Here is a 17,054-nt window from a genome sequence, read left to right as displayed (position 1 = left end):
ACATTTATTTAGGGCCAGATCACAATGGATAGAGCATTTGCTTTGCAAGTGGCTGGCCCAAGTTCAATGCCCAGCAACTCCATATGGTCCACTGAGCCACTTTAATGAGACCTAGGAGTAAGCACTACTACTAAGTATGGCCAAAAATAAAAAGGTGAGTTTTGAAGAGCAAAAACAAAAATAATGTGATGAACACATTATTAACCAGAGTTTTTTCCCATCAAAATACTTTTCAGAGATAAAATTTTTCAAGATTTGGCATAACATATTTTTTAGAGAAAAAAGTGGACAATTTTATTTTACTTCCAGTAAGAATGATAATTTTTAAGACAAGAGTTGATTGCCTGGAGCATACTGCACCCACTACAGTGATGGTAACCACCACCGGTGCCTTTGTGTTCCTCCTGTCCCTCACCCTTTTTGTCCTGCCCCCACCCCCATATCCCAGGAATATGGAGATTCGAAAGAAGGAGTCACAATTTTACATGCTATTTTGTCTGGGTCTGGGTCATTATTTGTGAACTCAGAAGTGTTTAAAAGTATTTTATTAAGATACCACATATATTTACAAGGCATTAGGAATATACATGATTTATTTCCAAACAAATCTGGAGCAAGAATGTACCTTGTGACCCAAGAGGTGGCAGAGCTGATGGATGGTTTAACCAACTCCCCACTTTTCTCATCTTTCTTCATAGTTTCTTTATCTGGTGAGAGGCTGAATAGCAAAATAGTAGCAAATGCTGAGGACTGACAGGAGGTGCCTGCCAGGTGCTTGCAATGGCCCTCTGGAGCTCAGACCTTCAAATAAAGGAAATGATGATAAACATGAGTGCAGTGGGGACAGGAAAGTACATTTAAGTACAATGTTTTCACATATGTTGCATTTAATTTTAGAGGGCATCTTTAATCCTGTTCTCCGGATTTTTTCCTTATTTTTTAGGGAGCTGCACCCTTGAGGATGGAGCGGCAGTCCAGCCCAGGACTGGAATTGAGCCTACAATTCATCCTGAGTTTTCTCTTCGAAGTGACAAACATTTCCCTTTTCAGAGCTGTTAAGTACTAACCACACAGTAGTGCAATGATTCTCGACCACATGGTGGTAAAGGTCAGACCAATCCCAGAACCCCTGGAATCCACTTAGCATGTGGATCTGGGCGTTGGGTTGTCTTGGGGCTGATGGGGCTACAGCTACACCCAAGGATGGGGTGTTTTATATGTCTGTTCATGTTCTCAAGCATCTGGCAGACCCAAGGAAGAACTTGAGAATCTTTGTGCACAGAGGACAAGTTGTACTACTTATAGCCTTGAGCAGCTGATGAAGCTGTTTTTCATACTCAAAAGAGAAAGCATAAGATTGTCCATCACAGGTGAAAATCAAAACTTGGTTCTGCATTTCCACAATACAAAGTGCCAGGAGCCACTCACTGGACATCCGGGGGATCCTGATCTCCTCGCTGCTGCTTCCATCACCCCCATCACTGACTGTTCTGATCTCCACTAAGTAGTCCTCTTCGAAGGGGACCAGGAGCTCTGCTGAGGTGTTTTTGGTTTCCAGGATGTGAGTTTTGCTCTGCTTGTTCTGCCGATACAAGATCTAAACACAAGGAGTGTCAGGCTAGGAGATGCATTGCCTGTCTTTGTTCCCTCTCACAAGGTACCCTCATAGATCTGCCTCTATACCCAGAGCACAGCTGAGTCTCCTCTTCACAATGACTCCAACCTTTCAGTTTTCTGGAAAGCCATATGCCTTTGATGCCTGCTGCAGTAACTAATGCTGCCCATTTCAGAGGCTGAACATATACCGGTGGCAGATGCTAAGGTTTTTGTACACAGCAGAGATAGCTGAGCTCTGCTCTGGGTCCATCGCAGGCCCCAATTGGTGCACAAGAAATTCTTCCTGAATCTATAATCAGATCTGTTTTCCTTCCCACCAATATACCTTCATCATTATGTCTTGCTTGCTAGGGAACATCCAAAGGCATGATCAATAGCAGTGAGAGAACAGTCAAAGACATGATCATTAGGCAAGGGCACACTCAAAGATCTCGTCAATAGTAGTGAGAACACTCAAAAAGACATGATCAATAGTGGTGAGAGGACATCTAAAGATATAATCAATAGAGTGTCCCCAAGAGGTTTTTCTCCTAATGAGTTTAGGTTTTGTTTATTTGTTTTGGGGTTACACCAAATGCTCAGAAGTTACTCTGCTTAGCACTGTGGGTAGTTCCTGGTAGTGCTCAGGAACTAGCCCTGGGCTTCTGGGATGCAAAGCCAGAACCCTTTGGTATGGCCCTTAATGGAGGGTTTGGAAGAAGCAAACTGTGCTCCTCTCCTCAAATTCTTTATTCCCAAATGTTTCCTCTTTGGTCTCTAAGTAACTAAATGCTAAGATCAAGAGTTGGGGCAAATACTCACCTTGTAACCCAGTACAGCTGACTCATTGTCCATGGTTTTCACATGCTCCCAATTGAGACATAACTTGGAGTTTGTCAGCTTCCAGGCTATATTTGCTGGTGGCTGGCTTGGTGCTTTAAAGACAAAATTAATGATGAACATGAACTCAACCGTGGGTGCTACTAGTTCTAAATGATTCACAAAAGCCACCATGTTCTCAGTCTCCTTTGAAATGACCTATTCATTCATAAGCAAATTTTCTCAAATTCTGTTCACTGGGAAATATCTTTCAACCCAAGTTCTGAGTTAATACTAGCTGAGGCATGTCCAGAATAAATGTCCTCATTATTGCTGTGGGTTTGGCCTTGGTGCCCACATAGGTGGAAAGCTCCATGAATTAGCATTTCACTGGAAAATCAAAGAACATGTGCCCCAGAGTCTTTAAATATAAGAATCTGATACCAACAACAGCTAAAGTGTGAAAAAGTTTCACCAGGACCTTGAGAATGACTGGAGTTGGATGGACTGGTTTGCCTGGAACCCAGAGTCTATCTTATGCCAATAAACTGAGGTGAGGCCTTTTTAGTAATCAGGTCAAGAATTTTTTTCCCATTTTCCCCATTTTTCTGGACCTACGCAAACAACGGCAATTGCTACTATCTCACCTTTACTTTTTTTTTACTTTTATTCTTTTTTTTTTTTTTTTTTTGGTTTTTGGGCCACACCTGTTTGATGCTCAGGGGTTACTCCTGGCTATGCGCTCAGAAATCGCCCCTGGCTTGGGGGGACCATATGGGACGCCGGGGGATCGAACCGCTGTCCGTCCTATGCTAGCGCTTGCAAGGCAGACATCTTACCTCTAGCGCCACCTTCCCGGCCCCTACTTTTATTCTTTAAGGAAAAAAAATACAACTTACTGAACTTAAAAACAATTGTAGTAGAATGCCTGTCTTGAATACAGGCAAGCGATGGGAAGGGGGAAGGGGGTAATGTTACACTGGTGAAGGGGGGTGTTCTGGTTATGACTGTAACCCAAATATGATCATATTACTTAAAAATATATTAGAAAAAAAGAATGAATGAGGGAACTGGAAAACCTGTCTAGAGTACAGGTGGCGGGGGTGGGATGGAGGGAGATTTGGGACATTGGTGGTGGGAATGTTTCACTGGAGATGGGGGGTGTTCTTTACATGACAGAAACCTAATCACAATCATATTTGTAATCAAAATGTTTAAATAAATAAAAATATTTTAAAAAAAAAAGAACATGCAAAAACCAACTCATGACATGAACCTTTACATGAGCAATTATCAGTCTGACAATTTAAAGATGGGCTGTGCTGGAACTAGAACAAATAGCACTGTAAGCAACCATTGGTCACAACTATGAAGAATGTAAGAATGTGCTGCAAGCCACATCTCAGCACCCTCATGTGTTTGCAGAAATTATCTTTTTCGCAGCACTGAGGTCTGAGATCTCCTCTGAAGAAGTCTGGCTAGAGATCTAAGATCTAGCTAATTATTGGCTTATTTTGGCAATCAGTGGTGCTTACAGTAGGTCGCAATCTTGGTGTCTAGACTGCTGTTGAGGATTTAGAAAAGGGAGAATCAGAATCCCCACCAGACAAAGTCCTTGCTCTCAATTGAATTGAAAGTGGGAAATTAGCGTTGTCAGGACAGTAAAGAAGGATAATCTAGAAACACTTGCTAAAACAATGAAGTGGAGACATTGCGCTGATGAGATCAGAGTTGGAGATTGAAGTTTTGATTTGTATTTCACTAATGATGTGTAGCAAGTCAGCCCCTGAAGAGGTTGACTGATGGAGGGATGGAGGATGAGGCCTTTCTCTTCTAGCTCGGAGCACGCGTCTGCCACCCTGTCTAGCCGACGGTTCTGAGGTGAAACGGACGGTAAACAGCTCGCAGACAGTCAGGCTCGTGGAAATATTCGCTTTATTCGGTGGACAAGACTGAAGTCCCAAGACTCAGCTTCCGTTCCAGCCAAAAAGCCCTGGCCTTCCACAGACCCTTGTTTTTATCCCCCAGAATCAGGTACCACCCAATGGTGGGATCAGATACCAACCAATGGTGGAAGCAGAATCAGGTACTACCCTAGCGTGGGGGCAGAATGCCAGGTCACACCCTAGGGTAGGGCACAATCACCAATCAGTTTAGGGTGAGTAACATAGTAATCCCCTAAAATATTTACATACACAACAATGATGAGTGAAGGTGAGCATGTCTTCATGTGTCTGTTGGCCATCTTTCGGTTTTCCTCAGAGAAGTGTCTATTCATTTCTTCTCGCCATTTTTTTCTATGGCTTTATTATATTTTTTGGAGCTCACCGTTCTGAGTGCTTTGTATATCCTAGATATCAGCCCTTTATCTGACGTGTTGAGTGCAAAAATTTTTTCCCATACCGTTAACTGGTTAACTATCGTTAAGTAGGAGATTGAAGTTTTGACTGGGTCACTGGGTTGGACCACAGAAAACTCTGAGCTGTATGTTCTGTCCCTATGTCTCTTGTAAAGACTTCCTGCTTCTGAGACCTGAGATCTTTGGCTGTCTTTGGGCTTTTAGAAGGTGCAAAGAATAATCATCCACTAGAAAGTAGAAGCACAGACACAGCTACCTATAAGGAGGTAATTGGCATCTGAAGATTTCTGATGCTACAAGTGATGGTACAAAGGTCACTAAAACACTGAGCAATTTCCTCAATTGCTACTAGTAAAATCACCCCACAAGCCATATCTCTAACCCTAGGTGAATGAGTCTGAAAGAGGATCACACATGAAATAATCCAAACCAGGCTGAGAGTGAAACACATGCAGGCTGGCAGTCTTCTACCTCATATGGAAAGCAAGCTTCTTGCCAGAACTGTGATTTTTATTGAATACAGAGACCATCCCTGGGTGGAGCAGTAAGGACAGATAGCTCAGACTATTCTGAGCTAGTAGCACCCAGGTTCACAAGTAAGACATCTCTGTTTGGGGGGTAAATCCAAGTTGTAAACAAACATACAAAGGAACCAGGGATGATCTTTGTTTCAGGTAAAATAAGGTGTACCCTAACAATCACTTTATACCTCCATATGCCATGATAGTCACCTGCCTATAGTCATCAGTTTCTTGTTTTTATTAGGGACTGCCGTGTGGAATCTCCATGAGCTGGAGACTATAACTGTGATTATAGTGTATGTGCATGGTACCACCCTGCAAGGTGCTGACATCTAGGACACTCCAGGAAAGGCTGCCTTTGGTCTCCTCAGGCGCTCGAAGCTAGCATGAGGTTGGGGCTCCTCTAGTAGTGGATCCCTTACAATGCTGCTTTATAATCTGCGCTGCTTGCTAGGGTCTTGTTCACACTGATTCTTCCAGACTGGTTAGATGTGGAACATAATGGACTGTGTGCCCTGGAAAATCTCCATTGGTTACACAATCCGATTTATCATTTTGACACCAGTCAGTACCACCAGGGTCTCACACCTTCATGAAGTTTAATTATCACAAATTGTAACACCTTGTATTGACATGTTAAATGGGTGTTTCTGAAGGGCCAGGAGTGCCCTTATAGCTATAAGTTTTTTGCCACCCACACCCAATGCATCCCTAACTGCATTTTTTCATCTTTTTCTCAGCTATGAAAAAAATATATAAAAAATTTTACCAGATACCAGTTTTGATATTTAGTATAATTTTATGCCATGATCTTATGATCTTTTATATCTGCTCTTTAAAACAAACAAGAACATAAACAATATCATGCAATCAATAAACTGAAGATATGAATTTACTCCTTTGGTGTTTTTTTTTTTTTTTTTGGGGCCATACCCGGCGGCACTCAGGGGTTACTCCTGGCTATCTGCTCAGAAATCGCTCCTGGCAGGCACAGGAGACCATATGGAACACCTGGATTCGAACCACCTTTGGTCCTGGGTCGGCTGCTTGCTAGGCAAATGCTCTACTACTGTGTTATCTCTCCAGCCCCATACTACTTTGGTGTATACTGAAAACATTTTATTGCTGTGTCTATCTTGTTTGTCTGTAGAAGTGAAAGATCTATTTCTGGGACCCTGCTGAAGCCGCAGGTTGGCACATAGCTAACTCTTGCCACCAATGAGGTAAATTCAGTGAGGTTGCTGTTTGTGATTTCTTTCACCTTCTGTGAAAAAGCCATACTGTTTGTGAGTGAAAATGATCCACAACATCAAGGTGCCACATAACATTAAGGTGCTCATTTCAGAAAGTGTGCAGAGCCAATCTTTGAAGCCAGAGCATGAGTCTGTGTGGGTCTTCTCTATCCTGAGGTTGTTGCTCTTTTCTGGGGATCCAAACTCTTTACCTTCTATGAAATTTAGTGGGGCCCACTCCAGTTCCAAAGAGTAGAATATTAAAAATCCCCACAAATTGGAGAGGGCTGAACCAAGACAATGGCCTCAACTCACCATCTCTGATTAAATATATCTACAGCAGAAACTGAACTAAAGACCAAGTCCAAACTGAGTTTCTGCTGAAAACTCTACTCTGCATAGGCAGCCATGGGGCAGCAGGGTTTTACTGTAGGCTCCAGCAGGATGAGATGAGCCCGAAACAGGAGACTGTGTAGTACAGCATGAATCTGTCTGTCTGGAAGAGCAGCTATAAGAACTCGAGTTACCAGGAATGGAGGTATTGAGAAGACAGAAGCCCACATGGCAGATCTGCTGTCATATCCACACAACAGGAAAGTACATGACTGAGTCAGATGAGGGCTAGGCTCCATCTTCTGCATGGTGTATAGCAGTTTGAGGTAGATCCCTCCATCCCTGCCAATGGCAGGGCAAGTTCAGGGTCAGCAACTACTTGCTCTGTCACATCGAGATACCCAGCCCAACCCAACTCAACTCTTTTTCTTTATGAGTACACAAGCTCTGCCTGCCAGAACATTTCAGCCAGCAGTAGGTCAAGCCATAGTGTGAACACTCAGCTCTCAGTGATAGAAGTGTCACTGCCTGTTCAGTTGACTGATCTTCACATGGAGCTGGTGATGTCTACTGGTTCTCCTTGTAATGCTCCCCAATGGCCTCTAGACCCTATTAAAAAGTGATTGAGCATTTGTGATCTGAATCTTTTCTTCCCAAGATTCACATAAGCCTAGTCTATAGTTGTTGCCCAGTGTCCAGACACCAATTATGCTGGCCACATCCGAGTCCTGCTGACCATTTCCTTGCAGCTACTGCTCATCATATTGGCCACATGTATCAGTGTTCCAGCCCCACTCCGTCTTAAATTGTTTATGAAGGTGAGCTCCTGATATTGTGTTGTATGGCAGTACTCAGGTGAACTCCTGAGCATTGTAATCACTTGATACTCAGCCTCCAAATCTGCCTTTATCAAACAGATTGAAGAAAACTGATTTTAGCATCATAAATGGAAGCAAAGGAAACCCAACCTTTGTAAAGTCCCCAAGAAAGACTTCCAAAAAATAATACTGTTCAATGAAATTAAAATATCTGTGAATAGGGGTCAGAGAGATAGCATGGAGGTAAGGCATTTGCCTTTCATGCAGGAGGTCATCGGTTCGAGTCCCAGCGTCCCATATGGTCCCCCATGCCTGCCAGGAGCAATTTCTGAGCTGGAGCCAGGAATAACCCCTGAGCACTGATGGGTGTGACCCAAAAACCACAAAAAAAAATATCTGTGAATAGACCACTGATAAGATCAGAGAACATATGAAGAAAAATAAGGAAAACTGTAAATAAATATGCTGAATAATACAGTAGGTGAACTATAAAACACAATGGCAGGACTTAGAATCAGAATGAAAGAGGTCAAAATTTAATTGGGTATCTTAGGTAAAATCATAAATAAAAAGAACATTGAAAATGATTAATGAAGAAATGTAAGTGATAAATGGGGCTTAGTGGGAACATGGTTTATACCACAATGGTTACAGAAGGTGAACCATATGGAAAGTTGAATAACTGTGAATAAAAGACATAACAATAGTGTTGTCAATCTAAGGAGGGAGCATATCTGATTCAAGAAGTTCAAAGAATGCCCAGTAAAATAAACCTGAATGCAAGGATACAGAGACACAATGTGATTAAAATGGCAAGAACCAAGAGGAGCAGAAGAAAAAATTAACAACACCAAAATAAAAGAGACTTAAAGAATATTTCAAAAATAAAATTATTGGCAATAGTGACAGCATGACATTTCCAAATTTATGAATGAAAAGTAATTCGACCAATGATCCTCTCTTCCTCCTGGTTACCACTTAGATTTGAAGGGGTGACAAAACATATTCAGACAAATAATAAGTAAAAGTTACTCATGGCCCTTAAATCAGCATTGCAAGAAGAACTAAATGGTCTACTATAAAAGGCTAGAAAAGCCTACTTGGAAGCTATAAGGTACATTAGAAACATAAGATGGGTGAAAAAAGGAGGATAATAAAGGGACTCCCAGAATAAACTCAAGATTTTCTTTAAATTTAAAAAAAGTAATGTTGGGTCTGGAGAGATAGTATGGAGGTAAGGCATTTTCCTTTCATGCAGAAGGACAGTGGTTCGAATCCCGGCATCCAATATGGTCCCCCGTGCCTGCCAGGGGTGATTTCTGAGCATAGAGCCAGGAGTAACCCCTGCCGGTGTGACCCAAAAACAGAAACAAAAACAAAAAAAAGAAGTGTTTATAATTTATGATGTAAACAACACTAATCTTGACGAAAGGCAAAAAAAAAAAACCAACAATCACTATAAAATGAGCTATCAAAATTCAAATAAAAATAATAAATGGAAATCAAAGAAATAAAAAGTCTGCAAAAGCTACCCAAAATCTTATAGAGAACAGCAATAATTTGTTTTATGTCAATAATTTCCCTAAATGTCAATATAGTGATCTCCTCAAAATTGAATTGTTATTGTGTCTAGATGGATCAGGTAGAAAAACCCAACATTCTGCTCCTTCCAGGAGGCAGCCTTGCACTTTTATGATAAACACAGACACAGCTGTGAAAACAATCATACAGATAAATGAGAGCCTAAAGATAAGCAGGGACAGAAATTCTTTTGTGAGACAACAGTGAGTTAAAACTAAAGAAGGTATTAAGAAATCAAGATAAAAATAAAATATTGCCTAAAGAATCAACATACAGGTAGCAAATGAAGGGCAGAATGAGTTCTTCAGGAAATGACTAATATTTTAAAAAGGAGATCAACTTTGACACAAAAGTAAGTAAAAAACTTCATTACACTCTCCTCACTGCAAAGATCAACCAGACAGAAAACATTAAATGAGTAATTAGAAGTCCTGAGACTAGCACATAATAATCCAAGTAATACAAATAAATATGGACTTTCTATATCCAAATGCTGAACACACAGTAATCCAAGTAATCCAAATACTTCAAACTGTATTTTTCTCAGTTGCACATAGAATATTCCCCAGAATTGGAATGAAAAAAAAATGTTCATAAAGTCATGAAAATAAAATCATACCAAGTTTCTTTTCAGAAAACAATGCTATGAAGATACAAATTAATCATACAAAGAAAAGAAAACAAACAAATAAAAAAACCATCCCTCAAACTTTTGGAGATTACATAGTGTAGTATTGTACAACTAATTAGTTAAAGAGGAATTTAAAGAACCTTAGAAATAAATGGAATAATAAAAACACAAGAAGTCATTGTAGCTTGTTGGCTTAGATTTGCTCCTTGACTGACTATCGATAAATCCTCAAAGAGCTCCCAGAATGAGAAATTGATTCCCATTCTTCTATCCCCTAGGAAAAAGAAGCGATCTTGGTAATATTTATCAGAGGCAAATAATCCACACAGACAGGAGGGTAAAAGGGCAAGAAGGTCGGATGCAGAATCCTTTGTCAGCCTTCCAGCAGCTCCAAAACTCCAGAACCTGCCAGTTAGCTGCCCCAAAAGACCCAGAGCACCTCTCTCTAAAACTATTTCTTAGGCTCTCAACAGGGCCCCAACCTGGAATGTCATAGGTAGGACAACAAGCAGAGATTATAGGGAAATATTATAAAAAGCCTCCATATATAACAGTAGTTTAAGCATACATCCTGCTTAACACCCAGAGCACAGATCCTGCTTTTCCTAATCCCCTATTACCCTGTCTTCTCTAAATACAGAAGCACGTGCCCTGTTTTAATCCCCTCTCACACCGTACCTGATTGGCTGACAAGAGTTTACACCCTACTCTCTCTTAATATAAATATCCCTTTCTCACCTAAAATAAAGTGAGCTACTCTTTCAAAGTGGCCCCTGGATGCTTCTTTTTGAGTGCTCTATTGTCTGGGATCTGACCTCACCAGTGACTTCTACATCCGGGATCTGACTTCACCAGCATCATTAGAACTGAAGGGACGCAGAAGAAATAATAAAAAGGAGAGGAAAAATGAATAAAGCTTCACAGCAAAGCAATAAAAACTCAAATATGTTGACTATGTGATACATGGTCTTTAAAATTAATTTATATGAAAAAACTCTAATAAAGGTGCTAGAGAAATAATTCAATGGGTAGTCTTGCATTTGGGTGATCCAAGTTTAATATCTGGCATCCAATAGATTTCCCTGAGCCTATCAGGGACTCAGAGGCCAGAGTAAGCCTTGAGCACCAATGACTGTAGCCCCCAAACAAATAACAAACAAAAAAACAAATAAACAACAAAGCTCATATCTTTTTTTTTTATCTTTATTTAAACACCGTGATTACAAACATGATTATAGTTGTATGATTACAGTCATGTAAAGAGCACCCCCCTTCACCGGTGCAACATTCCCACCACCAATTTCCCAGATCTCCCTCCTCCCCACCCCCCTACACCTGTACTCGAGACAGGCTTTCTACTTCCCTCATTCATTCACATTTTATGATAGTTTTCAGTGTAGTCATCTCTGCAACTGCACTCATCACTCTATGTGATGAGCTGCATGTCCTGAGCTGCACCTACCAGCCCTCATCTCTCTTGTCTCTGAGATATTGTTAAAAATGTCCTTCATTTTTCTTAAAGCCCATAGATGAGTGAAACCATTCTGCGTCTTTCTCTCTCCCTCTGACTTACTTCACTCAGCATAATAGATTCCATGTACATCCATGTATTGGAAAATTTCATGACTTCATCTCTCCTGATGGCTGCATAGTATTCCATTGTGTATATGTACCACAGTTTCTTCAGCCACTCATCTGTTGAAGGGCATCTTGGTTGTTTCCAGAGTCTGGCTATTGTAAATAGCGCTGCAATGAATATAGGAGTAAGGAAGGGTTTTCTGTATTGTATATTTGTGTTTCTTGGGTATATTCCTAGGAGTGGTATAGCTGGATCATATGGAAGCTCAATTTCCAGTTTGTGAAGGAATCTCCATATCGCTTTCCATAAAGGTTGTACTAGACGGCATTCCCACCAGCAGTGAAAAAGAGTTCCTTTCTCTCCACATCCCCTCCAGCACTGCTTGTTTTCCTTTCTTGTGATGTGTGCCAATCTTAGTGGCGTGAGGTGGTACCTCATAGTAGTTTTGATTTGCAACTCCCTGACGATTAGTGATGTTGAACATCTTTTCATGTGCCTTTTGGCCATTTGCCTTTCTTCTTTTTCAAAGTGTCTGTTCATTTCTTCTCCTCATTTTTTGATGGGGTTAGTTGTTTTTTTCTTGTATAGTTCTGTCAGTACCTTGTAAATTTTGGATATTAGCCCTTTATCTGATGTGTATTGGGTGAATAATTTCTCCCACTCAGTGGGTGGCCTTTGTATTCTGGGCACTATTTCCTTTGAGATGCAGAAGCTTTTCAGCTTAATATAGTCCCATCTGTTTATCTCTGCTTCCACTTGCTTGGAAAGTGCTGTCTCCTCCTTAAAGATGCCTTTAGTCTCAATGTCCTGGAGTGTTTCACCTACATGTTGTTCTATATACCTTATAGTTTCAGTTCTGATATCAAGGTCTTTAATCCATTTGGATTTTACCTTTGTATATGGTGTTAGCTGGGGGTCTGAGTTCGCTTTTTTGCAAGTGGTTAACCAGTTGTGCCAACACCACTTGTTGAATAGGCTTTCCCTGCTCCGTTTAGGATTTTTTGCTCCTTTATCAAAAACAAGGTGGTTATATGTCTGAGGAACCTTCTCTGAGTACTCAAGCCTATTCCATTGATCTGAGGGTCTGTTTTTATTCCAATACCATGCTGTTTTTATAACTGTTGCTTTGTAATACAACTTAAAATTGGGGAAAGTAATGCCTCCCATATTCCTTTTCCCAAGGAGTGCTTTAGCTATTCGAGGTTGTTTGTTGTTCCAGATGAATTTCAGAATTATTTGATCCACTTCTTTGAAAAATGTCATGGGTATCTTTAGAGGAATCGCGTTAAATCTGTACAATGCTTTTGGAAGTATTGCCATTTTAATGATGTTGATCCTGCCAATCCATGAGCATGGTATGTGTTTCCATTTCCGCGTGTCCTCTCTTATTTCTTGGAGCAGTGTTTTGTAGTTTTCTTTGTATAGATCCTTCACATCTTTAGTCAGGTTGACTCCACGATATTTGAGTTTGTGTGGAACTAATGTGAATGGAATTGTTCTCTTAATGTCCATTTCTTCCCTATCATTATTAGTGTATAAAAAGGCCATTGATTTTTGTGTGTTAATTTTGTATCCTGCCACTTTGCTATACAAATCTATTATTTCTAGAAGCTTTTTGGTAGAGTCTTTAGGGTTTTCTAAGTAGAGTATCATGTCATCTGCAAACAGTGAGAGCTTGACTTCTTCCTTTCCTATCTGGATTCCCTTGATATCTTTTTCTTGCCTAATCGCTATAGCAAGTGCTTCCAGTGCTATGTTGAATAGGAGTGGTGAGAGAGGACAGCCTTGTCTTGTACCAGAATTTAGAGGAAAGGATTTTAGTTTTTCTCCATTGAGGATAATATTTGCCACTGGCTTCTGGTAGATGGCTTTGACTATATTGAGAAAGGTTCCTTTTATTCCTATCTTGCTGAGAGTTTTCATCAAGAATGGGTGTTGAACCTTATCAAATGCTTTTTCTGCATCTATTGATATGACCATGTGATTTTTATTTTTGTTGTTGTTTATGTTGTGTATTATATTGATAGATTTACGGATGTTAAACCATCCTTGCATTCCTGGGATGAAACCTACTTGATCAAAGTGAATGATCTTCTTGATGAGGCACTGGATCCTGTTCGCCAGGATTTTGTTGAGGATCTTTGCATCTGTGTTCATCAGGGATATTGGTCTGTAATTTTCTTTTTTGGCAGCATCTCTATCAGGTTTTGGTATTAAGGTGATGTTGGCTTCATAAAAGCTATTTGGAAGTATTCCTGTTTTTTCGATTTCATAAAAGAGCCTGGCCAGAATTGGTAGTAGTTCCTCTTGAAAGGTTTGAAAGAATTCATTCGTGAATCCATCAGGGCCTGGGCTTTTGTTTTTGGTTAAATTTTTGATTACAGTTTTAATTTCCTCAATAGTGATGGGGGTGTTTAGATATGCTACCTCTTCTTTATTCAACCGTGGAAGGTTATATGAGTTCAGAAATTTATCCATTTCTTCCAGGTTCTCATATTTAGTGGCATAGAGTTTCTCAAAGTATTCTCTGAATACCCTTTGAATCTCTGCAGTATCTGTAGTGATCTCCCCCTTTTCATTTCTAATACGCGTTATCAAGTTTCTCTCTTTCTTTTGCTTTGTGAGTTTTGCCAATGGTCTATCAATCTTGTTTATTTTTTCAAAGAACCAACTTCTGCTTTCGTTGATCTTTCGGATTGTTTTTTGGGTTTCCACTTCGTTGATTTCTGCTCTCAGCTTTGTTATTTCCTTCTGTCTCTCTATTTTTGGGTCCTTTTGTTGAGCACTTTCTAGTTCTATTAGCTGTGTCATTAAGCTACTCAGGTAAGCTCCTTCTTCCTTCCTGATGTGTGCTTGCAAAGCTATAAATTTTCCTCTCAGTACTGCTTTTGCTGTGTCCCATAAGTTCTGATAGTTTGTGTCTTTATTGTCATTTGTTTCCAGGAACCTTTTGATTTCCTCCTTGATTTCATCTCGGACCCACTGGTTATTGAGTATGAGGCTGTTTAACTTCCAGGTGTTAAATTTTTTCTTCTGTGTCCCTTTGCAGTTCACATCTAACTTCAGAGCCTTGTGGTCAGCAAAGGCAGCCTGCAAAATGTCTATCTTTTTTATTTTATGGAGGTATGTTTTATGTGCCAGCACATGATCTATCCTGGAGAATGATCCATGTACATTGGAAAAGAATGTGTATCCAGGTTTCTGAGGATAGAGTGCCCTATATATATCTACTAGGCCTCTTTCATCCATTTCTCTTTGCAGGTCTAGTATATTTTTGTTGGGTTTCCATTTGGTTGACCTATCAAGTGTTTACAAGCCTGTGTTGAGGTCTCCCACAATTATTGTGTTATTATTGATATCCTTCTTCAGATTTGTCAACAATTGTATTAAATACTTTGCTGGACCCTCATTCGGTGCGTATATTTTTAGGAGAGTGATTTCTTCTTGCTGTACAAATCCCTTGATTAGTACATAATATCCATCTTTGTCCCTTACAACTTTTCTGAGTATAAAGTTTGTGTCATCTGATATTAGTATGGCCACCCCCGCTTTTTTAAGGGTGTTGTTTGCTTGAATGATTTTCCTCCAGCCTTTGATTTTGAGTCTATGTTTATTCTGACTATTCAGGTGAGTTTCTTGTAGACAGCAGAAGGTTGGCTTCAGTTTTTTGATCCATTTCGCCACTCTGTGCCTCTTAACTGGTGCATTTAGTCCATTGACATTGAGAGAAATAATTGTCATGGGATTTATTGCCATCTTTGTGTAGAAGTTTGGTGTGTTTTTTGTTCTGTCTTGTTTTTAGAGTAGATCTTTCAGTTTTTCTTTTAAGGCTGGTTTTGAGTCTGCAAAGATTTTGAGCTGTTGTTTATCTGTGAAGCCGTGCATACATCCGTCAAATCTGAAACTAGTTTTGCTGGGTGCAATATTCTTGGCGAAGCATTTATTTCATTGAGTTTTGCCACTACGTCCCACCACTGCCTTCTGGCCTTGAGTGTTTCTGGTGACAGGTCTGCTGTAAATTTCAAGGATGCTCCGTGGAATGTAATTTCCCTTTTCGATCTTGCTGCTTGCAGTATTCTATCTCTATCGGTGGGTTTCATCATGGTGACTAGGATGTGTCTTGGGGTGTTTCTACTGGGGTCTTTTTTAGCTGGTACTCTTCGGGCATGCAGGATTTGGTCACATGTTTTCTTTAGCTCTGGTAGTTTCTCTGTGATGATGTTCTTAACCATTGATTCTTCCTGAAGATTTTCTTCTTGGGTCTCTGGAACTCCAATGATTCTGAAGTTATTTCTGTTGAGCTTATCAAAGACTTCTATTTTCATCTTCTCATAGTCTTTGAGTAAATTTTCCATTGTCTGATCATTTGATTTGAGGCTTTTTTCTAATCTCTTCTGCTGTGTAAAGTTGTTATGCATCTCGTCTTCTAAAGCACTAATTCTATCCTCAGCTGCTGTTAACCTGTTGGAAAACTCATCCATTATGTTCTTCAATTCGTCTATTGAGTTTTTCAGACCTGTTATCTGATCTGATATTTCAGTTTGGAGTTTTCTGATTTCTATCTTCATATTCTCTTGATTTTTATTAGTGCTCTGATTTATACTTTCTTTGATATCTGTTAGCAACCTCCATATTTCGTCTCTAAACTCCATTTCTGAAAGACTGCTTAGGTAGTTGGTCGTTGTTGGGTCATCAGAGTTTCCATCTTCATTCTCTATGGTTGAAGTTGGTCTGCGTAGTCTCCCCATTGTCTCGCTTACGCTGTGGGTTTTTCTACGTGTTGTGGTGGTACTCATTGGCGAGGTGGAGTCCGCGGCCCCCAAACACTCACCTCAGCCGAGGCAAGCCGTCAGGGGATGCCTGGGGAGGCCCCCAAGTGTCTGCCAAGCAAAGGAAACCAGCACAATCCACAACTCCAACAGAAAACACAGCCTCAGCGAGACACGCCTTGAAGAGATTAATGCTGAATGAGGTCAAAGTTCCCAGGTTGATGCAGGCTGGGGGAGGTCCCAAAATGTCTGCCGGGCCTAGGGGTCCAGCAGTCAGCCTGATCCGCAACTCCGGCCCCCAAACACTCACCTCAGCCGAGGCAAGCCGTCAGGGGATGCCTGGGGAGGCCCCCAAGTGTCTGCCAAGCAAAGGAAACCAGCACAATCCACCAAAGCTCATATCTTGAGAAATAAAAAAGTTACCAAAAATGAAGATAAAAATATAAGATAAAAAAAAAACAAAAAAACAAAAAAACTGAAGAGACCAATTACTCAATTACTGACTAAAGAAATTGAAGCAGAAAAAAAAAATTCTTCTCAAAACAAAAGCCTGGGTCCATGTAGTTTACTAGTGAATTTTACCAAACCTTCAAAAATATATATTACTTATTCTTCTAAAACTCTTCCAAAAAAATCAAAGAAACAAGGATTATTATTGACAGTTTCTTAGAGGCTAACATTACTCAAATACCAAAAGCAGAGACATTGTTGTATTAATTCTTAATTATAAAGTCCTATTTGAGCTTGATGAGGCCTTTCTCAGCCAGGCTCAGCGCCTGCAGCCTATAAATGGCCTGGCGGGTCTGCAGGTATCAG

At 40.3% G+C, this 17,054-nt stretch overlaps 1 protein-coding gene across 1 annotated transcript in view; it reads right to left on the bottom strand.

Annotated features, from left to right (window-relative positions):
• Positions 1 to 528: 528 nt before the first annotated feature.
• Positions 529 to 17,054, bottom strand: part of CNTN6 (contactin 6) — a 254,912-nt gene continuing 238,386 nt past the window's right edge. The window contains exons 21-23 of the mRNA XM_049776825.1: positions 2,419 to 2,531; positions 1,429 to 1,597; positions 529 to 801 (exon numbers count right to left, since the gene is read on the bottom strand). Coding sequence (XP_049632782.1) covers positions 704 to 801; positions 1,429 to 1,597; positions 2,419 to 2,531 — 380 coding nt within the window. The 3' untranslated portion in view covers positions 529 to 703. The remainder of the gene's footprint in view (positions 802 to 1,428; positions 1,598 to 2,418; positions 2,532 to 17,054) is intronic.

This window comes from Suncus etruscus, chromosome 7 (assembly GCF_024139225.1).
Source record: "Suncus etruscus isolate mSunEtr1 chromosome 7, mSunEtr1.pri.cur, whole genome shotgun sequence".
In the NCBI taxonomy this organism is placed as follows: domain Eukaryota; kingdom Metazoa; phylum Chordata; class Mammalia; order Eulipotyphla; family Soricidae; genus Suncus; species Suncus etruscus.
Note: the sequence above shows the minus strand (reverse complement) of the source record. Positions and strands in the feature narration are given on the sequence as shown.